Source organism: Trichosurus vulpecula, chromosome 8, assembly GCF_011100635.1.
Source record: "Trichosurus vulpecula isolate mTriVul1 chromosome 8, mTriVul1.pri, whole genome shotgun sequence".
Lineage (NCBI taxonomy): Eukaryota > Metazoa > Chordata > Mammalia > Diprotodontia > Phalangeridae > Trichosurus > Trichosurus vulpecula.
Window position 1 is genome coordinate 256,622,101 of NC_050580.1, and position 26,925 is coordinate 256,649,025.

General features: G+C 36.7%; 1 protein-coding gene across 1 annotated transcript in view; it reads left to right on the top strand.

The window, feature by feature from the left end:
• Positions 1–26,925, top strand: part of TRIP11 (thyroid hormone receptor interactor 11) — a 103,667-nt gene that overhangs the window by 13,617 nt on the left and 63,125 nt on the right. Inside the window, exons 3-9 of the mRNA XM_036734419.1 lie at positions 1,057–1,167; positions 4,572–4,850; positions 6,720–6,788; positions 8,602–8,767; positions 11,007–11,345; positions 13,232–13,272; positions 13,999–14,085. Coding sequence (XP_036590314.1) covers positions 1,057–1,167; positions 4,572–4,850; positions 6,720–6,788; positions 8,602–8,767; positions 11,007–11,345; positions 13,232–13,272; positions 13,999–14,085 — 1,092 coding nt within the window. The remainder of the gene's footprint in view (positions 1–1,056; positions 1,168–4,571; positions 4,851–6,719; positions 6,789–8,601; positions 8,768–11,006; positions 11,346–13,231; positions 13,273–13,998; positions 14,086–26,925) is intronic.

Sequence of the window (26,925 nt, forward strand, 5' to 3'; positions counted from 1 at the left end):
ATTGTTGTCATTAGTGCTCAAAGAGGACCAAAATGACGTCACTACGTTGGGGTCCAGGCATAGTGTCCCTGACTGTGACTGATCAGACCAGTACTAGCTCTCCAGGCTCTCTACTACAGGTCAGGCACAAGCAGTCCGTATGGACATTTGGAGTGGAGATATCTCTGAATTTGTGCATCTCATGCTTTTTGAGCCATTGCAGTTCTGCTGTGCTCATGGAGCGTAGTGCCGTCGTTGATGCAGGCGTGCCATGCTGTTGTGGGAGTTCCTGTGCCATTGTCTCTCATGTTTCACAACCAATAGAATATAAGCTTCTTGACAGCAGGGATTATTGGGTTTTTGTCTTTGTCTGTTCAGTACATAGAATAGTCCCTTGCAGATATTAGGTACTTAGAAATGCTTATGGAATAGAAATAGAGAACAAGTGAGGGAACCATTTCTTCCCTCGCCTGTTAACTCCATAGCTTTGTTTATTAGTCATAGGTTCTCTGGTATTTTCAGGGGCATTCATCCTCTATTATACAAGTGTGTGCATGTGTGTTGGTAGCATAAAATTCTTAAAAAGCTAACTTGAAGGATGGTAGTAACTTCTAAATCTATCTTTTGTAGCAATGTTTTAGTTTTAATTCCACTATCTTGACTATGTTCTTTTATATAAAAAAGAATTACATTAAGTGGGCTAAACTAATTTAATATTTTAGCCAGTACAACTAATATATTTATATTTTTTGCTGTGCTTTAAAAAAATTTTTATATAGATACACACTAGTTAAATACATTCCATTCGTCTAACATGATTTGTTAACACTATGTATTTAGAAGTGTTAAAACAAACTGCTATATTTATAACTTTTAAAAATTAATTTATTTTGCTTCAAAATTCAGCCAGTTAGCGGTTTTGCCTTTGTAACCTTGATATGATAGTAGTAAATAAAATTTCATTAAGCTTTTAGTCTTTTATAACTACCTTGAAAATTAATATAGTACAGAATGGTGTCTTAATATTTATTCCTGACTTATACATTTTAAAAAATGCACTGTTTTCTTCCCACATAGAATGAGAGACTTAAGAAACTTTGTAGTGATCTGGAAGAGAAGCACGAAGCAGCAGAGCTTCAAATAAAACAGCAATCTACAGATTACCGAAATCAACTACAACAGAAAGAGGTAAAAGAAGTATTGGAATTGGAAGTATTTATTTACTTAAGTAGGTTAAAATTTTTCATTTCATTTTCATTTCATTTCATGAAAATTACATAAAAATTTAGTAGAAGATGCATTTACAGTATAAAATTTAGATTATTACTAATTCAGCCAGACCTATTTTATAGGATGTTAAATTACATGACTTTGCAAGTTACTTGCTTTCTTTGGGCCCCAGTATCCTCATCTGTAAAATGAAAGAGTTGAATCAGAACTCTCAAACTCCTAATGTTTCTAGCTCCAAGTTTCTTTGATTCTATTAATTCATTTCAAGTCATAGTATTAATAATTCAATATCTGCCTTTCAAGAGGAGTTGTCATTGTACTAAATAAACCTCATCAAAATTATTTTAGCGAACTTTTTTTTTGTTTAGAATTTTAAACTTCTGGCAGTGTGATACACTTTCTAGAGATCCAGCCTCAGAGTCAGAGAGATTTGGGTTTAAGTCTCACCTCTAACACATACTGACTGTATGACCCTGCACAAGTTACCTGACCTCTTATTGCCATAGGAAGCTCTCCGGTACTACAACCTGCAGAGCAAGTACTCATCTACATTGGTAGAGGAAATTTTTTCACTGGGCCCTCCATATATCAATGAGCTGCAGGTCTGGTCCAAAAAACCCCAAAGAGACAAAAACTTCCTTAGAGATAGAACACTCAGTAGGCTAGCAAACTAGTCATTTTGTTTTTTTAATAATACCCCCCCTCCCCCCAGGCTACTGTGTAGCTAGGAGCAAGTTGCTGACTGTTTTGTCATATTTCAAATTAGGGGTTGCTAGATAATGCCTGACACTGTTTCCAACTTTACAAAATTCCATGATCCTTCAGTTTTTTAAGTACTTCAAATCCATTTGACAATTCCTAATGTTATAGCAGAAAAATAAAATGAATTATTAGATTTTAGATTTTTCTTTCAAAGTCAGGAAAACATTTATTAAGTGTTTAATATGTACCAAATACAGTGCTAAGCATTGGGAATACAAAGAAAGGCAAAAAACAGCCCTTTACCTCAAGGAGCTCACACTCTAATGGGAGAGAAAATGTGTAAATAAGTAGGTACAAACAACATATACACAGGGTAAATGAAAATAATCTGAAAGGGAAATGCATTAGCAGCTGGGAAGCCTGGTAAAGTAATTTTGCAGAAGGCAGGATTTGAGCTGAGTTTCAAAAAAAGTCAAGGAGGCTTGGAGATAGAAGTGAAGAGGCATAGAATTCTAGGCATGTGGATAGTCAGTACAATGATAACGGAGATTGGAGATGGAGTGCTGTGTTCACGGGAAAGTTCACTGGCTTCATTGTATCATAGTGTGAAGGGGGAGCAGAGTGAGGGGTTAAGAAGACTGGAAATGTAGGTAAGGGCTAGGTTGTGAAGGGCATCAAATAGCAGAGAGGATTTCACATTTGTTCTTGGAGGTAACTGGGAGACTTTGGAACTCATTGAGTAGGAGGAGTGATAAGGTAGGAACTGTGCTTCAGAAAAATTAATCTTTTTGGCTGAATGGAGGATAGATTGGAGAGGGTAGAATCTTGAAGTAAAGAGGCTGAGTTAGAAGGCTAGTGTTGTGTAGGGGAGAGGTGACGAAGGCCTAAACTATAGTGGTAGCGAGGTAAATAGAGAGGAGGGGATGTATGTGAGAAATATTGTAGAGGTAGTATTGATAGCATCTGGCAAGAGATTTTGTATGTGGAGTGAGTGAGAATAAGGCATTGAGGATGACACCTAGGTTTGTGAGCTTGGGGGACTGGGAGGATAGAAAAACCTGGAAGAGGGGAGGTATAGGGGTGAAAGAGGATGACTTCTGTTTTGGGCTTGAGTTGGATGTGCCTGTGGGCCCTCTAGTTTGAGATGTCTGCCTTGTTGGAGGTGTGTGACGTATCTTGGCAGAGAGACTAGATAGACTTTTTGACTAGTTAATTTTCTCTATGAAAACCAGAGGCAAGCTGAGCATGTTGTTGTTTATCTTTCAATAATGTTTGGCTTTATTTTAGTGAAACTATTAATTTTGCATTGTTATGGTCTTTTCTTCATAGTAGTGCTGACTAAACTTGTTAGTTTCAATCAAGAGCTCATGAACTATTAGATGAACTAACAGGATTGTCAGCTCCGTTAGAGCAGAAGCCACACCCTTATGTCTTCTACTTTTGAATTTTCCGTAGTTTCTGAGAGTTCAGCCATCTTCTATGTAGCTAGCTATCTGGTCAATTATGATTTGTTTGTTACTAACTGTTAGGTTTTCTGTGGCGGTGAGGGAGTATTGAGGGAGATAGGGGAGGGGTAGATTCCTTTATTGGGTTGTTTTCCTTTTTAGCTTGTTTAGTGACATTCTGTGTTAAAAATAAATTTGTCATATTAGGATAAATGTAAAACTTTTAAAGCTACAGTTATTCTATAGGGGCATAATGGTATTTTTTCTCTTTCTTGGATATGAAAATGTTCTTTGTGACAAAAGAAATCTTTTGCATTTGCAGATGTATAACTCACTGTATTTCTGTTCTATGTGCACGCTTAGAGCAGTGGTCATGTATTGCATCGCCTCGCTGGGAGAGAAAATGACATTTGAATTCTTTCAGTGTTCTGTTGGTCTAAGTTTTCTCTTAATCATCTATTTGTCGCTCTTAACCTTGTATTCATATTGCCCCCAAAAGATGTAAATTATGTCATTTCTAAAATGTGAGTTAACTCATATGCGCTAACATGTGGTAATTAAGTTTCCATTACAGAGCAGCTGCAAACAGAACATTCCATGCATCTATATTCTGTTTCTCTTAAGGAAGTACAATGATGGAAGCAACAAGTAAAGCCAGCTCTTATGACAGATTTTGGGGGAGAGAGAGAGAGAGAGAGAGAGAGAGAGAGAGAGAGAGAGAGAGAATGTGTATAATACAATCATTTAAATGAAAAACAATTCCTGTGTTTGTTTATAGCACTGAAGAATTGATACTTTTATCTGAGTAATTTAGAACGTGGCTACTTAAAATAACTCAGTTAATGAAGCAGGATTGTGTTGCTTTGTTTTACATATATAGAAGCAGGCTTAGTTTACCTGACATCTTTCTGATCCTTTAGTAGTGTAAAGAAAACCCATAACTAACTGAGGACATGCATTGCTATAGTTTTAGTATACAAATTAAACTAACATGTATTTAAAATACTAACTTCTGTGAGTATCATATTGGGTTGCTTTATTAATGAGGGAAATCTTATAGTTTAAGAGGCTCTAGGGGACTGGAGGTTCCTTAGTGTGCTGTGCAAATTTTGGTCCTGAAGTCATTTTACTCTCCTGTTACTGTTAACCGATTATAAAATGGTAAGTGTTGTTATCCTTAATATCTTTACTAAAATAGACATTATGACTGTGTAGGTGGAAGTCAGCCATCTAAAAGCAAGGCAAAATGCACTGCAGGATCAGTTGCAGAAGTTGCAGACAGCTGCTCAATCAGCGCATTTGGAAGTTGGCAGTTTACCTTCAGCAGCTACATCAGCTTCCTTTGTTCCTGGAATTAGTCATCATGTTTCAGCTTTCCATGGAGATGACATGGACTTTGGGGATATAATTTGGTCACAGCAAGAAATAAACAGATTGTCAAATGAAGTTTCAAGACTTGAATCTGAAGTTGGCCACTGGAGACATATTGCTCAGGTTAAATAAATGTTTTTTATCAATAGGAATTGAAATAGTGAGAGACAACATGGAATGATGCATAGAAAGCCAGCCTTGAAGTCAGGGAGACCGGTGTTTAAGTTCTGCTGCTGATGACAACTGCCTGTGTGATTCTGGGCAAGTTGCTTAACCTTTCAGTGTCCTAGGCAACTCTAAAACTATTAAAGTGCAGAGCAGTTGCAGTTCTATAATAATAGAAGGATTTTTTTTCTTAATTAATTAATTTATTTTTAGTTTTCAACATTCATTTCCACATTTGAGTTCCAAATTTTCTCCCCATTTCTCCCCTTCCTCCTAGTCCAAGGTGGCATGCATTCTGATTATTCCTTCCCCCAGTCTGCCCTCCCTTCTGTCCTCCTGCCACCTTTACAACCCCCGCACCCCCGCCCCATCTCCTTCCCCATTACTTTCTTGTAGGGCAGGATAGATTTCTATACCCCATTGCCTGTATATCTGAAGGAGTTTTTCCTTGCCAAACGTTCCCCATACCAATGAAGTCACAAGTCTGGACCCTCTTCCAAGAAAAGAAAAAGGAAGTACTTATTTGTATAAGATAAAAATCTGTTATTATATGATGATTTTTGCAGGATTCGAGACCCCTCTGTATTATTTTTCATGCCTTATTATTTAATTTCTGGTACAATGTTAGTGTGAAACTTGCAGTAATAGAGCAGAGACCATCACTATCTTGACCACACTTTTTTCCAAGGAACCTATTTGCCTGTGAGGTTCAGTAGAGCATGATTTGAAAATCATGATTTAGATTTTGAAATATTAGACTCAGAAAAATTGGGTTATTTCTCATTTGGAATTAATCTTACTACTGTAGAAACAAAAATGTCTTAAGTTGAGAATATAATTCATTTATTTGGCTTTTGAGATTGTGGTCCAGTTATATTAGGAAAGAACTTTTCTCAGTTATGTTAAAGTAAAGATGTATATCTGTGGTCAATACCCCTATAATTTATGCTTTCTTTAAAAACACCAAAGATTCTAGTAACTCTCAAAGACAAACCATATAAAAAGACAATCTTTTTGTCAGCTCATTTCCTCAGAATATTTAAGTTTAGGGATTGCTTCTCTATGTTTTGACAAATGTATAAGATCTTTGACTACTGTAAATATTAAATGGTGATGAAGATTAATGACAGATTTTGTGCCTGAAGTAAAAAGAGAATAAATGAAACTTATTTTATGTTGTTATTTGTTCTTAGAACCAAAGGATATTCTAGTTAGAGAGCAAGAAATCCTTTATGTAAAACACATTATACAATATCTGTTACTAGGTTAGAACTGGTATTAACATTGCCTACATTTGGCATTTCCATATTTTTTCTTTTAAGAAACTGCCACATTACAGTTTCATTTTCAACAAAATAGTAAAATCCACAGTTTCTCTGCCTAGCTTTAATCTTTATAGAAATTCCATTTACTCAGCTAGTTTATGGACTTCTTAGGTAGGGATTGTATCTCGTAATTCTTTTGTATTCTCTCTGATAATAACCATAATGCTCAGTGCATTCTGGATGAAGTGAAAGCTATGTAATTAAAATGACTTAAGTTCACTGAAGAATTTTATGGCATCTTTTGGAAGATCTCTTTTAGAGACCATGAAAGTATATTTATGAGCCAAGGATCATGACCCAGGGGTGGGGATATGTCTAGATATAGAACAGTTTCTCTTAATACTTTGAATAATGATATTTACGTTATTAAGATGTTTTTATACTTGTTCTTGAAAAACCAATTTGGGTGGGATTGTTTTTAGATAGTGTTTTAGCTTTTTACTAATGTACAAATCAATATAGAAAAATATGTTTTCTTAATTCTTTTTTTTTTTTTGTTCAGTCTTCCAAAGTACAAGGAACAAATAGCTCTAATCAGAGTGAAATCTGTAAACTTCAGAAAGCTATCAAGGTAAGATGGTGTGCTTGTAAATGGACTACCATAATGTAGTCCATAATGTACAATAATGTATAGCCCAATTTCTGTTAAAATTGTACTTCAGAGTATTAATAATAAATGATTCTGTGGCTGTAATGCTCGTTTATTTCCTATCTGTATTTCATACCATTTCTGCTCCCTGTTTAAGGTACATAAAAAGACAACTCTTTGTACATGATGATTTCCAGAGTATACTGTACATGTGTTTGTTTTTATTTATATATGTGTGTATACACACACACACACACACACACACGTACACACATAATGTGTATATGTGTATAACATGTGCTCTTCAAAAATATAGTATTTTTCTAAAATTTTAAAAGTAGGACCAAAATCATAACTTATTCATTAACATGAATTTAGGGAAGTACTTTTTTTTTCTTCAAGATTCTAGTCAAGTGTAGCTATAGCTTTTATCTAGTGAGAAACTTAAAAATTCTGTGGAGTACGACTTTGCAAAGAGACCATCCTCTATCTTAGTACTCTGAAAAATGTTCTTAATGTTTATGAAATGCCTTTTTTCATGGGTTTCTTATGGATTTGTTGATGAGGCACTGCTACAGTTATGCCTTTGTTTTATTTAGTTCAGGAATAGCCTTATTAAGTGACCAGTCTCTAAACTGAGACAGTCTCATTTTATAACACTGTAATTTATTAGTGATTCAACCTTTGCAGAGGAATGAATGTTGAACATGGTTTTGGAAAGACCTAGATTTGAGCTCCAGCTTTGATACTTGCATGACACTGATAAGTAACTTTACCTTTCAGTTTCTAGGCTTCAGTTCCATTTCTAAAATGGGGTCAATAATACATTTATTACTAAATCATAGGGTTGTTTTAAATCCTTTGTAACTCTTAAAGCACTAAAGAATATAAGTAGTTTCCATTCACTCAGAGATAGAGTTTTTAAGGCCACATATTTTGACCAAGATTGATTATATGGTTTACCTTTATTAAACAAGAATTTTAAGGTCACAGAAGCTGATGCAGTATTTAACTGTCACTCAGGTGAGGAAATGTTGATTACTTCAGTGTTATAATTTATGTTATTCAGTGAAATTAATTTCTTTGTCCCGGAAGTAGAATCCTTTCAATTTGTATCAGTTTTTTTTTCTTTCAAGAAAACTGTGTATGTATTTATGTATGCATGTGTGCATGTAGGTATGTGAAAATAATGAATTGTCTTTATGGTATGAATTACTTCTCGGTACTTGTTATTGAACATAATTAATTTAGAAAAGTTTTTATATAGTCAGTTTTATATCTATATATGGACTATCACTTGGGACATTATTTTAGCAGTTTAAAAAAACTTTGACTCTTTTGTCAACCAGCTTGCTTTTAGAGTAGCTTTACCTTGCAGTCAGTTGGTGTGTGCACAAGGACTATTTTATCAGCCTACACCAAGTGTAACCAAAAATGTAAATGACTATGGAAAAGTCAGGAAATGTCAGCCAAAGTGATTTTTAAAAATTTGTGTGCCGTTTTTGATTTGCTTATTCTCTGTTGACTTTGAGTTTATTCTTGTTCCATTAAACATGGATAATCTAAGTAGAAATAGAAACTTCTGTTCTTGAAATCTTGATTGAGAGGAAGCATGATTTCAGATCATTTCAAATTTAAATTCTGAGTTAAAATCACTCTTAACCTTAAAACATTTAGGATATTTCAGTGTTTTAATGTAATAATTTAAAACTAACTGACAACAGTAACTGATTTATATTCCTTTTATTTATTGAACTTAAAAGAGGATTGATTTTTGTTCTTTTTTTATCTTTAGGAGCTTACACAGAAGTTAAGTCAGGAAATTGATGATCATCAGCATGAACTGTCAGTGTTGCAAGATGCACATCGACATAAACTAGGAGACATAAGTCGTAGGCATAGAGAAGAACTGGCCGAATATGAAGAAAGAATTGAAGAGCTGGAAAAGCTGTTACATCAAGGTATTAATCTTGCCTCCATCATAGTTACCTTGTAATTGGTAAATTATCTATGTAAATGTATTATTATTGTTATCTGAAAAGCATTGATACAAGATCAGTATATGTAATAGCAGAAGTTGCTGAGATCTAATTGGTTTGTTTAGTGGCAGTTGCAGACATGAAGAATTCACTGACGGGGCATTCACTGACAGAATTCACTGACCTATCTCTGTTTTGTTTTTCCTAGTGATAATTTCATTCACTAGTAACAAATGGGTAGTATAAATTAACTAATTCAGAGTTAATTTATATTAGCTCTATCATATATGTTAACTAATTTTTTTTAACTATATTAACTTTTGGAAGCATAATTTCTCTTGATACATTTTAAGGTTATGTTTCATGATTATATTTCTTGTGCTTCTACAAAGAGCTGACCAGAAAGAGTTATTTGTTGTAACTCTAAAGTACTCAATTTATATAAATTTTATCTATTAGAAACTGACCCCTTATTAACTTGTTAGTATTTATTATTCTTATATATGCAAGAATGTAGAAGTTGAAATTTTTCTTAGAGATAAGTTTCCACTTCAAAAATTGAGCAGCAGTTGTCTCTTCACAGTGGACTAGGACAGTGGCGTCCACATGTTATCATTTTCTGTGTCTCCTTAGTCTCTTTTTTGCTACCACTTTTTCCAGATAATGCTAGCTTCTGCAGCACCAGATCAAGGAGCCAGAGTCTGGCTTCTAAAGGTTTGTATGCAAAACTAGAATTTCTATTAGGGAGCTGAATTTCAGGTCAGGAAGTTGGACTTCCAGTTTCCTGATCATGAAAGTTCCAGTACAGTCTGGGCATTTTACAATAATGACCCTGAAGAAGCTACTTGGGAAGAATGACCTGACTTCACTTAAAAGTTTGCAGCAATGGTAATCTGGCTACCAGTATTTTTATCATCTCTCTCAGCCTGCTCGCGTATAAAATCTCATGGTTTGAAAAGACCTTAAAGGTCATATAATATAACCTGTTCCTGAATTCTGTTTTACAACTTCCATTTACAATTCTCCCTTTCGGGGTAAATGGATTGGAATTGCAAATTTCCATTGTGTATCTTGGTGAAAACACTTTAAAAATAATGGAAGGTGTTTTTATTTTATTTCAAACTCACATGTACATACTTTCCAGCAAATGTTTCAATGACTTTTTAAACTTCAGTGTTTTTAAAAATAATTAAAGTTGGTTTTATTATTTTGAAATTGATGAAAGAGTATTTCCATATACAAAGAACAGAAAAAGAGGGAAGAGCGTGCATGAAATCATGAATTTCTATCGGATACAGTTTGTTCAGTACATCAGTTCCAAACCTGTCATGCTTATCTTTGTTTTCCCATGTCTCCTTTGTTCTTTCCTGCTCGCTTTTAAAAAATGCCCGCGTGATCGTATTAGCTTCTTTTTTCCTGCTCTGCTGTCATTACCTGCTGCTTTCTTACCCCCCTCCCAATAAATAAATAAAACAACCCTCAATTGTGATGAATAAGCCCAGTCAATTAATATGAATTCACATATGGCCCATTACTGAAAACGTGTGTCTCGTTATCTACCCCTCGTCCGTCATCTCCTTGTTAAGATTTGCGAATCCTGTTCTGTCGTGATCCTCTAGTCATAGTCGATCAGTGCACAGAACAGTTATTAAGGCTTTCAGAGTTGTTTTCCTTTAATGCTGTAGTGACTGTGTAGTTGTTGTAGTTCAGCTGATCTCCTACTAGGCCCAGGTGTTTCTGAATCTGAACCTTTTGTCATTTCCCGAGGTGCGGTAATAATTCCATTACACTAATTTGCTTAGCCATCTCCCAGTTGATGGGCACTCCCTTAGCTCCCAGTCCTCTGCTGCAGCAGTTGCACAGAAAGTGCTGTTCGGATATCTTTGTACATATGCATCTTTTGACCTTTTTTGAATGTAAGCTTCACCTTGTATCCCTTTGTCAAAGGATGTGCACAGTTAAGTGATGTATTTTTTTCTTAGGTTCAGCTTCAAGTGTCTTTGTAGAATGGCCATGCTGGTTCTCAGCTCTATGAACAATGCATTTGGTGTGCCTGTTCTCCCATTTCCTTCGTTAACGGTCATTTTCCTTTTTTTTAATTTTCTTTGCCAATCTGATGTGTGTGAAGTGGAGCCTTGGACACTTTCATAGATTTGCCTAGCGTATTTATTGGGCTTTCAGCTCTTAATTAATAGGCTTAAATTTTATATTTGTTTTCCAGATGGCTCAGAGATTGGGCTTAGTGATCATTCTAAAGTTCATGAAATGCAAAAAACTATTCATGTTCTACAAGCCGAAAAAATGGAATCAGTGAAGAAAATACAAGAACTTGAGGTTGAAATAAAAAATAAAGACCAAAAATTGTCTTTAACAGAAAATGAAAAAGAAATCTTGAACAAAGTACAAGAACTTTTGAATGTGGAAAAAAGCCAAATAATACAAGAATGTGAAAGGCTGAAAATGGAAGTCAGTCAGTTTATTATAACAGAAGAAGAAAGAATTCTCCCAGATAATATGTCCATCAAAGAGGAGCTGTTGAGACTACAACAAGCATTGTCTGGTATAAGAAGTTTTTGAATTTCAGATCGTTACTAATTTTAGCACATAGTAGGTGCTTCATAGTTTTGAGTATATGAATAAATTGCTTCTCTGTACAGTATTTCACATTAGAAAATTAATTAATTATGGCATAAAAGCCACTATTGAAATGCTCTGACCTCAAAATACCTAGAAAATATGAATAGAACTGTTTTATTCATGGCTATTTATCATTAGGCTGTAAGTGGCATTTCTCAAGCAAATCTTAAAGAGGAGTAGTATTCCATCTCTCTCTCTCTTTTCCTTCCAATTTCCATGTGGGTATAGCTTATGTTATAGGAGAGCACATAGACTGAGAAATTTTTGCACGTTCTAATATTATGGAGAAAGCTGACGGAGTACTCATTCTTTTATGTAAATGGTAGGCTGATGAATCTATTCTGCACCTAATGATCACACAGGCAGGCAGTTCACTTAGTGTAGCTTTCCCTCTATCCTAACTGAATTGAACCTTGTAGTAGTCTCATGTCTGTTGGTCTGAATGATAAGAAAAGGGATTTTCCATTTCTGTGTCCAGCAGGCCACAGTTTCTTTTTGTGCATATGGGAAAGAATAGAACCCATTTTTATTAAGTTTGTAATTTTTAAACAATATACACCAGTATATGTCTTTTTAAAAGGAGTTATTTTATTAGGGTTGTTTTTTTTTTAAACTCTGGGTTTCTCCCTCTCACTCAGTCTGGAAGTACAAACAGCCACTCACAGACTGAATTTCAATACTGTGATTGGTATAGAAATTTTAAATTTTAAAAATTTGGCATAGAAATTTTAAAAGAGGGTTTGCCCCTCTTTTAGGCAGCCTGGTGGCTGGCCCCATTACTCCTGGGGTCTTACCTGGTACCAGACTTAGTATGTACTTCAGCTTTACTGTAATTTAGAACTTGTGAGCCCAAGTGATGCACTAACTCAACCTCTCCAGTAGCAGAGACTACAATTCTCTGTACAGGTGACCTATAAAGGTGTGTAGCACCATGACTAAAAAAAAGGAATTGGTACAATTCATCATCTGACAGCTGTTTTACACAATCAAGATCATAATTATTTAATAGACTAAGATTAACATTTATTTATTTTTGGAAGACAAAAGTGAATGGCTTTGAGTGTCAGAACAGAATGACAAATGAAAAAAGTGAAAACAATTTTCTGCTGCATTTTTCAGCCTAGTATCTTGTTATGCTTTTTTATTCCTTTCTCTAAAAATTTTTATCTTAACCTGTTTAAACACTTAATTTTTGTTGACTCAATTTTTTTTTTCTGGAAGCAGCACCTTTTAAAATTGTTATCTATGTTAGATATGGTAGAACTCTGTTGTAAGAGTTACTTAAATTTTTTCTTTTTCCAACTTAGTCCCCACAGCCTTTCGTAATATCCAAAATAGGTTAATCATATTTTTCAACAACGTAATAGTTGTCTGTGTTTTTTGTTTTAATAAAAACCATAATTGTAACCCATGTAGAATTAAGTTATAATTCTATGCTATTTGATAGCTTTTTTAACTTTATAGCACAGATTGGGCAGGCATGCATAGGTTGTAATCTGCATTGTTGGAAGGAGGGCTAGCTTTGAAGTCACTGATCTGTTGGAGTATATTATCTGAAGGTATGGTGATTATACTATGAAATACTTGGTACACTAGGATGTGGTTATGATAAGCTTATGCAAGTATCATTCATTTCATTGTATTTGTAGACATGCATTCTGCTTATGTTAATTGTGACGTGGGTATGCGTTATATTTTTGAATTTAGAATATAGGTGCTGATTTATGCACACTAAGAATTATGAAAGTTTTACACTTAGGAATTCAATTTTCTTTTTCAAATTTAACATGAAATAATTTGTTTTCACAGATGCACAAGAGGAAATAATGAGACTGAGTAATATAAATCAGGTAAACCCATGTCAAAGGAGAATTTTTGGTCTAACATTAGCTCTTGAGCATTTATAAGAAAAACTGCACAGTTGATTTTACTCTTTCAACTTTTGCTAGACATTCACACGTATTTACTTGAGGAAGCTTTTATCCTTTGTACTTTTATCTATTTTTATTAATATCACAAACTTTTTGTTTCAAAATACAGAACTGAGGAATTTGTTATAATGCAAAGGCTAATTTAAACACATGGTAACTTATGTGTGAGGGAGCATTGGAATATGGAGATAGAACAGTTTGCATGAAATACGGAAGATATTTTGAGTTTTTGTTCAATAAATACAGAAGGACATTCTTTTTAAAAAATTGCTTGAGACTTTTTCGATGATTTGAATATGCCTGAGGTGAATGTTCTTTATATGAACATAGAAATTCTTTAAAAGAATAGATTGTTTTTAAAATGAGGTGGATGACTGAGATCTTTCTGAAGCATCCAACTCCTTAAATCTGTGGTTATGACACTTAAGAATACTTGAGAAAAACACTATTGTCCATAGTTCTTTTATTTTAAACATAGTGCTTTTCTCACAACTACCGTATGAAGTTAATAGTGCAAATATGATCATTCCTGATTTACAGATAGGGCAGTTGAGGTTTATACTATTCCATAGTGTAGTTTACTAGAATTTTCACTTGAAATTCTTTTATCGATTTTCTGAAATTTACAGTGGAATATTTTTGTAGGGAAACATTCTTACTGAAGATAGTCTAGAACTTAAGAAGAGTCTGCAGATACTAAAGGAAGAAAATTCATCATTGAATCAAGAAAAGGTATATGCTGTGGAAATGATATTAAAAAATCTTTAAAAATTTTTATTTTTTCTGTGTAAATTAAAAGCAATAAATGTGAAAAAAAATAAGAATTTAAAACTTTCTCAAACACAAATTGAAGTTCATTCTCTGTCGTTTTGATCTCAGAATGAATTTTCCCATAAAGTTTAATAATGGTGGCTATGTTCTTAGGCCAGACTATAAAAACTTCCTTAACTTTTAATCTAGTTAAAACTATATAGTACTTATTTTCCATTGCTAGATTTACTGGTGGCCACTGTACTGGGCAGCCTACTAGCTGACTAAGATCCCAAGCCTCTGAGGTCTCTTCCAATTTTAAATCTATTATCCTATGAAATAGAGAAGGTTGAAGACTAGATATTATGGCCAGGGTATTAATTCATGTTGAAAAAGGGATGTTTAGTTATTCTGAATCCCATTAATGAAACTGAAATTAGGATTCAGAGTGGTAGGCTGTAAGACAGAAACAAGATTTGTCAGTTGAATCAATGAACCAGACTCTGCACTGAGTGACCCAAATGGGGCAGATGTCACAATCATCATGCACAAACATGGTTTGGTATTCAGGATTTGTTTGAACTAGACACAGGGAAACAGGTGATGATTGGAGTTTGTGAGGGGAGGCTTAAGAACAGGCGTAGTAGATGAACCAGAACAAGGAAGAAAAGAAACAAGCATTTGTTAAGCACCTGTTGTGTTCTAGGCACTATGATAAATGCTTTACAGGTATCTCATATGATCCTCAAAGCTTTGCTTAGAGGGAGATGTTATTATTACCTCCACTTTAGAGACTGAGGAAGTCAGAGGTTAAGTGACTTGCCCAGGGTCTTAGATCTAGGAAGTTGCTGAGGCTAGATTTGAAATTGGGTCTTTCTGACTCCAGGCCCAGTGCTTTATCTCTTCTGCCACTTAGCTGACGCTAGAACAAACAGGCCAGTCCGTGCAATATTGCAATCATGAGAAGGTTAACTCTACTTCCTGAATTAGTCTTTTTAAAATTTTTCTGGTTATATTTTAAATGCCCTGTTTGATGTGAAATGATAAAAGCTGATCATGTGTGAGGTGTTCTTTGAAGTGAAGTGGGATTCTTTGGCTCCTGGTGATGGCAGCCTATGGGTTGGTCCTCTTGAGAACCCTGAAAGTTCTTATAATAGGGCTCTAGAACTTAACTAGTACTTGTAATACTACTTCTGTGGGAAAATGTATTCAGAATTCCATCTTTATATATCAGCTAGTACATCTTTGCTCACTACAGCCTCAACTTCTAGAACATGGACTGCATCCTTGGTTCCTTCCCTGGTAGGTCAATAGAAGTAGGGACTTGTCTAACTCCAGGACATCAGCAACAATTCATGGGGTTGGGGGATACAGGCTGTTTTGGCAGTTAAGTTAGGGGTTCCTTGATATTAGGAGGCAGGTCAGGGTATCTCTGAAATATTCTTGGATGGTGGTAGTCATTCCTACAAAAGGAATGAGTGAGAATGAAAAGCTGAGGTGCATTTGTAATACCTACAAGTTAGGGGGTAACATCCTTGGAAGTGGATTTGGCAGTGATGTTTGTGGTCATGGAAGAAAAATGGAATTGATTGTAGTAGGATAATATATTTTACTTCAGGGATCTATGATTTTATCAGTAAGTATCTTTTTTACTGGCATAGATTGCAACTCTTCTGAACTTTAGTAGATTTATTTTCATGAATTGTTGTGTCTTGAAAAGAATTCATCAACTGGGAGGCAGTGTGATGTAATGAAAAGATTGTTGGATTTGGAGTCTGAGGACCTGGATTTGAATCTTGCCTCTCCTACTTTCTGTGTGACCTTGGGTAAGTCTCTTAGTTCCTCTGGGCCTCAGTTTCTTCAAGTATAAAATTAGAAGGTTGGATTAGATGTTGTATTAGGTTACCTGTGTCTTTAAATTTGTGATCCTGTGGTGTCCAGTGTTCTGATGATGAGCTCTTCTGACCTTATTCAGGCTGATCCTCAGATATCAGTTCATCAGTCTGTGTTTCTTCCAGTTTTGTGAGATCTTTCTGATCTCATGCTTTGCTAGTAAATACGAAGTCACGACTCTTCTACACAGAGACATCAAAGTAGGCATTTTGTTGGGTGAGAATATTAGTTAAGTGTTTATTGAAGTAACATTTTTTTGAATTGGTGAGTGAAAAGGGGAGGATCTTGTTACAATGACAGAGCATGTAATGGGGAGGAATGGAAATTTCTTGTATTTTTGCAAGTAGAGGCGGTGCCTTTTTAGCCAACACTATTTTTCATATGTAACACATAAGAAGGTTGATCATTTTTAGTTTGGTTGCTGCCATCATAGATTGTAATGTTTTTGTCGAATTTTTGTATTTGGAAAGCATATACTGGGATAGCGAAGCCTTTATTAGTCATTTTTCTGTTATTAGGAAAATGGGTTTGGGTACTTATGTATGTTTCACTGTACTTCCACATGGACCTTTCCAGCATTTATTCATCCGTTTCCAGCATTCGTGCATTCAAATCCACTCATTCATTCAATGGAAACCTTTTAAAGGACTATAATATACAGTGCAAGACACTATACTATTGCTTTGAGCCTAGGAATACTACCATGCTTTCTTAGTGAAACTCAGAACAGTGGTTTAACCATTCACATTGGAAAAACACTGGGTAAAAAAAGTCATTGTCAAAGCAGCCCATTCAGTTAGTCCAGACGGGTGTGTGTGTGGGGGTGGGTGTGTTTTGAACAGTTACTATAGACAATGAACTGGGCTCAGAACTGAGTGAGTAGAACTCAGACTGGCTGATGCCTGGTAAACCAGTCACTGCTGGAAAACCTCACAGCTTTAATACCAATATTGCCTTGGTGATGCTATATATAAGTTGCAAATCATGGAACACTACAACTTTGGAAGTCATCAAAATTAGAAATTATCCAAAGGGTAATGGGACGTTGCATATAGTATTTACATAGACTGTAATAGTGTTGGAACGTAGAAAGACATTGTCCAAGATTGGTATTATCAGAAGAGGAAGTGGAGCAGTTTATGTAGCAAGAGTGAGAAATAACTGATAGCAGTTTCATTGGTACTACTGAAATAGTTTTAAAAAACAGAGGAAGCCCATTAATGCATTGGGTGGATCATCTTTGAAGGATTTAGGGAAAGAAAAGGACAAGAATTGAACAGAATGAAGTTACGATAGAAGGAACACTGAGACCCCTGAAATCGTGGATCTCTTACATTGTCAGTGTATCTTGTGCAGTGTACTGTGTTAGGCCCTGGAGGGAGAAACTGACAAATAATATACTGGTCCTAGGTTAATGGGTCTGTAGCAGGTAGGTAAGATTCAAGACATAGCCTACTTGATGCCAAGGAGGTAAAATACAAACGATTCTGTATTTTGGAATTCAGTTGAACAGATATTTGCTAAATTCCTATTATGTGCAAGTCACAATGGAAAATAGAAAGATTAACAAGATCCTGCCCTCAAGAAGCTTAAAATCTAGTAGGGTAGAGAAGACATATTTGCAGGTAACTGTAATAAAGGGTAGAATGTGATTAGTGCTAGAAGAAAGATAAAATATAGGACATCCCAGGTAGAAGGAACAGTATGAAGAAAGATCTAGCAACAGGAAAGACATGGAAGAGAAGACTAGAGTCAGAATATAAGGGCCTTGAATGCCATTCTAAAGACTTTTGAATTTATTTTGTAAGTCCTAAAACCTGTTAAAGGATCTTGAGTAGTGTGGTGATGTGATCAGAATTACACTTCAAAAAGACAAATCTGATGGTGTGTAGAATGAACTGGAACCAGGAGAAAGGAATAGCAGAAGAATGTTATGAGTCTGAATTAAGGGAGTCATAGTAGAAAAGGAAAGGAAGTAGCTGAATGCCTTTTGGATTGTATATATGTATATATGTACGTAAACACGCACAAACATATATTAACCCAGTCTTATATTTTAAACCTTGGTGTTGTCATTGATTCTTCTCTCTTACCTTTGATATTTTGTTTCCATTCCTCTCCCTCACTTACCCACTCCTATCTGCCTCCGCCATAGTCCAAGCCCTCATTAACACATTCCTACACTATTGTTATGGTCTCCCAGGAAATAATATTCCCACCCTAATTTTTTGTTTTCCACCAAACTGTTTGTTGATATGGCTGCCAGACTTAATTACTTTGTTGACACTCATTTGTTTTAGTTGTGTCTGATTCTTAATTACCTCAACTGGGGCTTCTTGGCAGAGATACTGAAGTGGTTTGCCGTTTCCTTCTGCAGCTCATTTTACCGATGAGGAAACTGACGCAAACAAGGTTAAGTGACTTGTCCAGGGTCACATAGCTAGTAAGTGTCTGAGGCTGGATTTGAACTCAGGAAGATGAATTTTCCTGACATCAGGCACAGTGCTCTATCCTCTGCACCACCTAGCTGACAGACTTAGTACCATTTTGCATAGACCTGGTCATGTCACTCCTCTACTCAAAACAGTTTTAGGGGCTCTCTGGAATCTATCAAAGTTTATATTCAGCCAGGCATTAATTCTAAGTCTTCTAAAATGTGGTGCAAAACTCCTTTTCTAGCCAGATCTTTCCTTTCTCTATTCTTCCGTAAAACCAGACCACTTGTCACTTATCTAAATCCTGTACTTTATAACATTCATACTTTTGTTTACATTCTTTCTTATGTCTAGAATACTCTCCCTTGTGCTTTTCTGTTGAGTTTTTAACACAGTCTTTAAAAGCCATCTTAAAGGTTGCTTTCTGCAGGAAGCCTTTTCTGATATCCCTACCCTCATTCAGTTAGGATCTTTACTCTAAGATCTCACATATGCACTTATACTTACATATTTATCATGGACTGTTTTTTTCCTTCTTTTTAATTCTGAACTTAGTAAACAAGAAATAAACATTTTCATGTACATTGTAGAACGTAAAGGAGAGGATTGTACATTAACTTTAGATTTACTATGTAGTGCTTGCTTTTCTTTTTAGATATGTAATAAATTGAACATGTAACTTTTCCCTATAGAGCTTTAAAATTACTATTTTTTATTGTGAATTTTTTTTATTAATTTATTTTTAGTTTTCAACATTCTAAAATTATTGTTTTTTAAAAATAAGATTTTATTGATATATTTAGTTTTTTTACATTGCCTAAATTTCTCTCTATATCCTCTACTCTCCCGGAGAGCCATATCTTAATAACTAGCTTTTTTTAAAGGAAAAAGAGGAAGACCAAAAAAGTAAGCAAAACTGACCGATACTTTGAAGAAATATGAAATTTACTTGTTGTTCTGCAACTATGGTCCTCCCATCTCTGCAAAGAAGTTCGGGGAATTATATTCTCAAATCTCAGATTTTTCAGGGCCAAGGTTTTCCTTTATAATTTTGTAACATTCATTTTCATTTGTTTAGTGGTTGTAGTTCTTTCCATTTAAATTGTTTATGGTTTTCTTGGCTCTACTTACTTTGCATCAGTTCATTGGTCATGTAAATTATGTCAAAATGTTATTTTCAAAGCTCTCTTGCTTGTCTGGTTCCTTCAGGCCTTCCTTCTGTTCTCGTTTATTTTTAATATGATGGGTTGTTTTATATTGTAGTTATTTGTGCATATGTCATCGTGTACTACTGAACTTTAAACTCCATGAAGATAGGAGTAGTGTTTAATTAAACTCCCTAGTCATCCTTTCAGCAAACTTTAAGTACCTACTTGGTACTGTTCATTGTGCCAGGCACAGAGGTACTCTCCACTTAAGGCATGGTCCTTGCTCTTGTCAGATCTGTTAGGGGCAAGGGATTAACCTTAATGATGAGTAGAGATTTTTTTTGTTAACCATAACGAAGAGGGAGTAGGATGATTCTGAGAAGAGTTAGAGGAACCAAGGGAGTTCATAAGAGATGGCTTCAGTCTTTTCAGGAAAGTAGGAGATTAGGTCATTTGCTCTTCATTGTTGGGGTGGGGAGAAGAGAAACTACGGGGAACTCTAGGGATTTGATTGTGGTAGGGCAGGATTTGTTGCGTTGCCCACTATGGTGTAGCTGAAGTTATGTAATAAAAATTTGTAGTGGTTTAAATTAATTTGATTTCCAAGACATCCTTCAGGTATGTGCACCAGTCCTGAAACTATAGTGAAATGCAGCCTTCATGGAGTGGATGCACTAGCACAGTAGGGAGTGGTCAAGTGATAGGGGGTTGTCATAAAAAGGGGGGGTGGGAGGGGCAGAAATGGAGAGAGGGTAGGAACTAAATGGGGGAAGGAGAGAAGGGATGTAGGGAGGAGAGAAGTCATTTGAGTTGAGGAGGTATGGTCTTAAATAGGACACAAATTTTGACATTAGGTGACTAGAATGATAGTATGTCAGTAACAGATACCGAAAAGAAAGGATAAGCTGGTTTGGGGCATAGGATGATGAGTTTAACTTTGAGTATTTTTATTTTGAGGAACTAGAGAGAATTATGGAAGAAAATGTCTAGCAAATGGTTGTAAATGAAGGCATATAGCTTGGGAAAGAGATGTAAACTTGGAGATAGAAGATTTGAGAGTCACCCATTTAATGGTAATAGTTGAAGCCACAGGAATGATGACATTGTCAAAGGAGAAAATAAATTTGAGTTGTTAAGATATAGCATTTTTAGGCTCCTAACATCCTGTGAAGTAGGTAGTATAAATGTTGTCTCCATTTTACACATGAAGAAATAAATTCTGAGAGTTTAAGTGATCACATGGTAAGTATATAAGATGGGATTAAGGTTCAGATTTCACTGACTCCTAATTCTCATATTGTTTTTTAAATAAATGATTATTGCTGTCTGTTATTCCATCTAGCCACTGTATTCTCCCTGCTAACTCCCTCCGAGAGAGGTAGCCTTTATGATAAAACGTGAACAATGGAAGGAAGAGAAAAGCACCACTAAAACTAAACCTGTCCAGAAAATGTGATATCATGTGCTGTGTCCCTTACACATGGTCCCTTACTTCTGCAAAGGTGGTGGGGGGAGGTCTCATTTCATATCGCTTTGTGCTGTGCTCAGTCATTTTAATTTCACAGCATTGTTTGGATTGTTTTATTAGTGCTGTTCTTTCCATTTACATTGTCGAACTGGTGTGTTGTTTTCCCTGGTTCTGCTTAATTGATTTTGCGTGGTCCAGATAAGTCTTTTCATGTACTTCTTTATTCATCATTTTATATAGTACAGTGATATTCCATTACCTCCACATAACACATTTTCTTTAGCTTTTTCCCAATTTATTGGCATCCATTTTGCTTCCATCAAGTTGGTTGAAGTTGGACTCAGGGATAGAGGTGGAGGAGTTAGGCTTGGGCAGTGCTTTCTTTGCACATAGAGTTTAATAGATGGTTTTTTTAATTGAATTGGAATAGAAAGATAGGTACCTTTATGGTATGAGAGAAAGAATTTCAGTTCAGTTTAACAAACATTTGTATGACCTATGTAATATATACAAGGTCCAAGCACCATTAGGTTTATATTTCTCCTAGAGTGTAGGTTGCAGTGGCCCGCAGATTAAATCTGACCTATGGCCGGTTTTTGTAGGGGCCCAGCTAAGAGTGGTTTTTACATTTTAAAATAAAGTTTTGTTGTTTTTGAAAACATAAAAAAAAACACAGTCGTGAGCAGGGGGTGTTCAAAAACAGATTTTGGCCTATAGGTTGTAGGTTGCCAACTCCTGTCCCAGAGAGTGATGCAAGTAGTTATGGATAAGTGAATACAATATAATTTGAGGAGGAAAATTCTCAAGGTGGAAATAAGGGAAAGATTACATGTTATGCATGAAAGACTGTCTCAGTGCGTGTGCAGAGATGGGAGAAGGAAGGCTGGGTTTACAGACTAGCTCAGGTTGGCTCAAATGAAGGGGAGTAATATAAAATAAGCCTGGAAAGGGAGATTAGAGCCAGGTTGTTGAGGACTTTAGATACTAGTCTGCGAAGTTTATATTTTATCTTCTAGACAACAGAGAGGGAAGTAGTGAATATTTTTTGAGTAGGGCAGTGACAAGATTATTGCCTGTACCTACTCTTCCCCAGGGAAACTTGTTTTGGCAACTGTAATTTATGAATTGGAGTGAAACTGGAGGTGGGATACTAATTTGGAGGTTATTGCAGTAGTGTAGGCAAGAAGTGATGAGGACTTGAATTAGAATGATGTCCTTGAGTGTGGAGAGAAGGGAATGTATGTGAGAGATGGTATACAGGTCCAATAGCATTGTCAACTGATTGGATTTGTCAGGGGAAAGACAGAGAAGAGTCAAGGATGACTATGAAGTTTTGTACAGTATGGTGGAGCCTCAACAGATATAGGGAAGTTTGGAGGCAAGTTTATAGGGGAAGGTGGGGTGTTCCATTTTGGACTGAGTTTGAGATGCTTAAGGGACATACAGATAAAAATGATCCATGGAGTTTTTGACTTAGGACTAACCTTCAGGAGAGAGATTAGTGTTGGATATGGGAGTCTTCTGTCTAATGTTTGTAATAGAATCTATAGGAGCTGATGAGATTATCAAGAAAAAGTATACCAAGAAGGAAAGAAGGCCCAAGATAGAGCCTTGAAAGATACCTACAGTCTGTAGGTAGGAGGTAGAGGATGTTTTAACAAAGGAGATTGAGAAAGGAGCAGTAAGATAGGTAGAAGGAAAACCAATGTTATGAAAGACAAGGGTGGAGAGAACATCTAGGAGAGAGGGTGATTGAAAGTGTCAAGCTGCCAGGAGGTCAAGGAGGCTGAGGATTGAGAAAAGGCCATCAGATTTAGCAGTAAAATCCTTGGTAACCTTGGAGAGAGCAATTTCAGTAGAGTTGTGGGATTCAAAGCTATAGTGTAAGGGGAGGAGGAATGATTGGATGGTGAGCAAGTGAAGATAGTGAGTATTAGGAGCTTTACAGTGAAAGGTAGGAGAGATAGAGGAGGGTAGCTTGAGGAGATGGCTGGGGAAAATAGAGATATTTTAAAGATTGGAGCAGACCTTTGCATGTTTATAGGTTTTATTTGGGAAGGAACGAGTAGAAAGGGAGAGATGTAAGAGGAGGCAGAGAGGGGATGATTCAGCCAGTAAGCTTCCCTAGCAGATTGGAGAACACAGATCCAAGACACAAGAGGAATTAACCTTATCTCCAAGAGAACATAGAGATTTAATCTGGAACAAATGAGCAAAAGCTGGGGAATGGTAGAATGGTTTTTAGGTGTGGTGTTGAGAAGAGGGAAGTCACGGGTGGTGGGGGGAGGGGAGGGTGGTTTTGATTTTCTTTGTAAAGTAGGTTAGGTCCTCTTGAGAAAGGTACTTGATAGCATTTGAAGCAAGTTGCTTATGTTCTGTTATTTTTTACTGTCATTATCACAATTATTTTGTTATGCTGACATATAGTGTTCAATTTCCAGGCTGCTACAGCTTTTCTCCTTTGGTGGGGGGGAATATGATTTGTAAAAGCTATGTTTTTACAGAGGCCTGACATTATTAACTTTTTGTACTCTTTCCTAGTTGGATTAGCAGAACCTGATGGCTTCCAGAAAAGAGGTATTAACTCTTTGATGTGAACAGAACCAGCAGTTTATCTTTCACAACTGTGACCTTGTCATTTTTTTTTGGAAGAGCTTTAGGTTCTAAAGGAAGATTTTAATAAGGCTACATTAGTCATTACTTTTGCATGTAATATTTTAGTGTTAAACTTTTAGGACCAAGTAAATCCTGTAAGGTTTGGATTCATAGAGATGGACAAGGACTTAGCGGTCTATGATACTTTTAATTCAGTGAATAGCTATAGAACATGGTATACATACCTCTGTACTGCAATTCGGAAGTACCAAATGCAAAATGGAATTGGAAGAGGGGATATCACCCAGAATTGTGATGTCAGTCAGTTAATCAATGAACATTTATTAAATATCTACTCAGTGCCACACATTGTGCTGAACTACTGGAGAGATGTGAAAGATTCTCCTCATATACTTTCCACAAGGCTCATAGTTTTAGTTAAATCAACCAGTAGGAATCAGTCAGTCAACAAACAATTGTTACGCCCTCCTGTTTGTCAGGCACTGTGCTGGGTATGGGGCATGCAAAGACAGACTGTCTGTTACTCCACATCTCCACCCCATTGCCAAGTCTTGTGTGTATTCTGCCTCCACAGTATCTTTTACAATTGTCTGTTCAAACTCCAGTGGCTTCCTGTTCCCGTTAAGGTCATATGTAATTTCCCTGATTGACTTTTAAAGAGCTTTACAACCTGCATCCAGTCCAGTTTTTGAGGTTTATCATATACCACTCAGCTTCATTCACTATATGGTCCAGACAAAATGACCTCTTGCAGTTCCTTATATTTGACGCTCCACCTCATATCTCTGTGCCTTTGCACACTTGATCCTTCTTGGACTACATACCTTCTCCACTTGTGTCTTAAAATTCTTAGTGCCCTTCAAAGGTCAGCTCAAGCATGCCCTCCTATATGAAGCCTTTCTTATCTCTTCAGCTGCTCCCCGCCTCCCCCCCCCCAGTTTATCTTGTATTTAAATCATAAATACTTAATATATACATCTGCCTGATAGAGTGTCAGTTCCTTAAAGACAGGGACTTACCTCTTTGTCTGTATTCCCAGTGACTAGCAGACTGCCAGGCACATAGTAGGTGCTTGAGGAGTGCTTGTTGATTGAGTGACAAGAAGGAAACAGTATCTGCTCTACGTCCTGCTTGGGAGAACAGCACACACCCAAATAAGAAAATAAAAAACAGTATCCATACAACCTAAGTACGAGGTTATTTGGGGAGTGGAGAGGGGAGGAGGCACTAGTAGCTTTTAGGGATGGGAAAAGCACCCCGTGTTGGAGCTGAGTATTGAAGGAAAGTAGAGCTTTTTTACAAGGACAGGGTGAGGCTGCCTATTCTGGGCATGGGGACACAGCATTGACAAAGGTACAGACAGAAGATAGAATGTTGTTGTCTGGGTGAAGGACAGTAATGTGGAAAAGAGGGCTGAAGTCAGGTTCTGAAGGTATTTAAATTTTAGAGGACTTCAAATTTGAGCCTGCCAATCAACAAGCATTTGTTAAACCTTTACTATGTGCTAGGTGCTAGAGAAAAAATACAAAGAATGAAACAATCTCTCACCCCAGGGAGCTCGTATCCTAATGGGAAAGACAGCTAGTACATGTGTAAGTGTAGGACCAGTTTAATTGTACAGGGCACTCTCAAGTGAGGAAGTTCTCCCTACAAATTGCAATCAGTTTAATACCTTCTCTGCAACTTGAGTATTAGAGAGTTACCTAGAACATGAAGAGGTTAAATGACTTGGCCAGAGTCATAAATTATGTATTCAGTGGGAGGGGGTTTGAACCCAGGCCTTCCTGACTCCAAGGCCAACTCTTTACTCTGCTTCTCACATATACAGCCAAATGACAAAGGGTTGAGGTGTGATAGAGAAGAGAAACAAGTAGAGGCAGGTAGTGGGGACAGCTTTTTAAGGACATTTGACTGAGAAAGGGAGGAAAAATATAGGGCGATAGATTGCAGAATTAGTGGGATCTAGTGAAGGGTGCTTATTTTTTTTCTTTTGAGGATGTGGGAGACTTGGGCACATTTGAAGGCAGTAGAGAAGGAACCAGTGGATAGGGAAAGGTGAGACAGGAGGGAAAAGATGGGAGGAGAAAGAGGCAGAGAGAAAGAAAAATGTGATGATAATTGTGGTTACGATCTGCTGGAGAAAAAAAATGTATGTATTTACATATACACATACATACATAGATACATATATATCTATGCACAAGTTGGTCTTGGCAAGGAGAAAGTCTGCCACTTTGTTAGAGATTGAGAAAGGAGAGAATGGGACATGATGTAAATAACTTTTGAAATAAAAACAACAGGGACGAGGGAGCTCATGGTTAATGTGAGTTCAGTTGCCTCGGTTTTCTGAAGGGCTGAGATGGAGGGAAGAGAAGAACCTCAGCAGGGGTTGAGATAGGGAACCAGTTAGGGAGGAATAAAAGGACCCCCTTTTTGCTGTGAAGGGCCAGTTGAAGAGCTTTTTGGACCATGAAATATTATTTTGGGGCAGCTAAGTGGTTTAGTATGGACAAATAGGTGGTGCAGTGGATAGCGTGCTGGGCTCGAGTAGGACTTGAGTTCAAATCCAGCTTCAGACACTAGCTATATGATCCTGGGAAAGTTACTGTTTGCCTTAGTTTTCTCACCTCTGAAATGAGCTGGAGAAGGAAATGGTAAACCATTCCATTGTCTTTGCCAAGAAAATCCTCAATGGGGCAACAAAGAGTTGGACACGACTGAAAAACAACTGAACAAGATCCAACCTCAGGCGTTTGCTAGCTGTGTGATCTTGGACAAGTCACTTAATCTGTTTGCCTAGGAGGTAGCTGGGTGGCTCAGTGGATAGAGTATTGGGCCTGGAGTCAGGAAGGCCTGAGGTCAGTTCTGGCCTCAGACAGTTACTAGCTGTGTGACCACGGGCAACTCATTTAACCACTGGAGAAGGAAGTGGCAAACTGTATCTTCGCCAAGAAAACTCCATGGACAGTATGGTCTATGGCAGGCTTGTACAACCTGTGGGCTGCAGACCGCTTGCGGCACACCGAAGGACTTTAGGTGACCCGTGAAGAATGTAGAGGAAAACGTCCTGTACAGTTTTCGCAGTTGGTGTGCCGCAAGTGGCCTGCAGGCTGCAGGTTGTGCAGGCCCGGTCTGGGGGTCACAAAGAGATGGACACAGCAGAATGACCGAATAACTACTTTGAATAATTACTTTGGCAACTGTGTGGAGCAAAGATGGAAGAAGGAGACATGAGGCACACTGACCTTTTAGGAGGTTATTG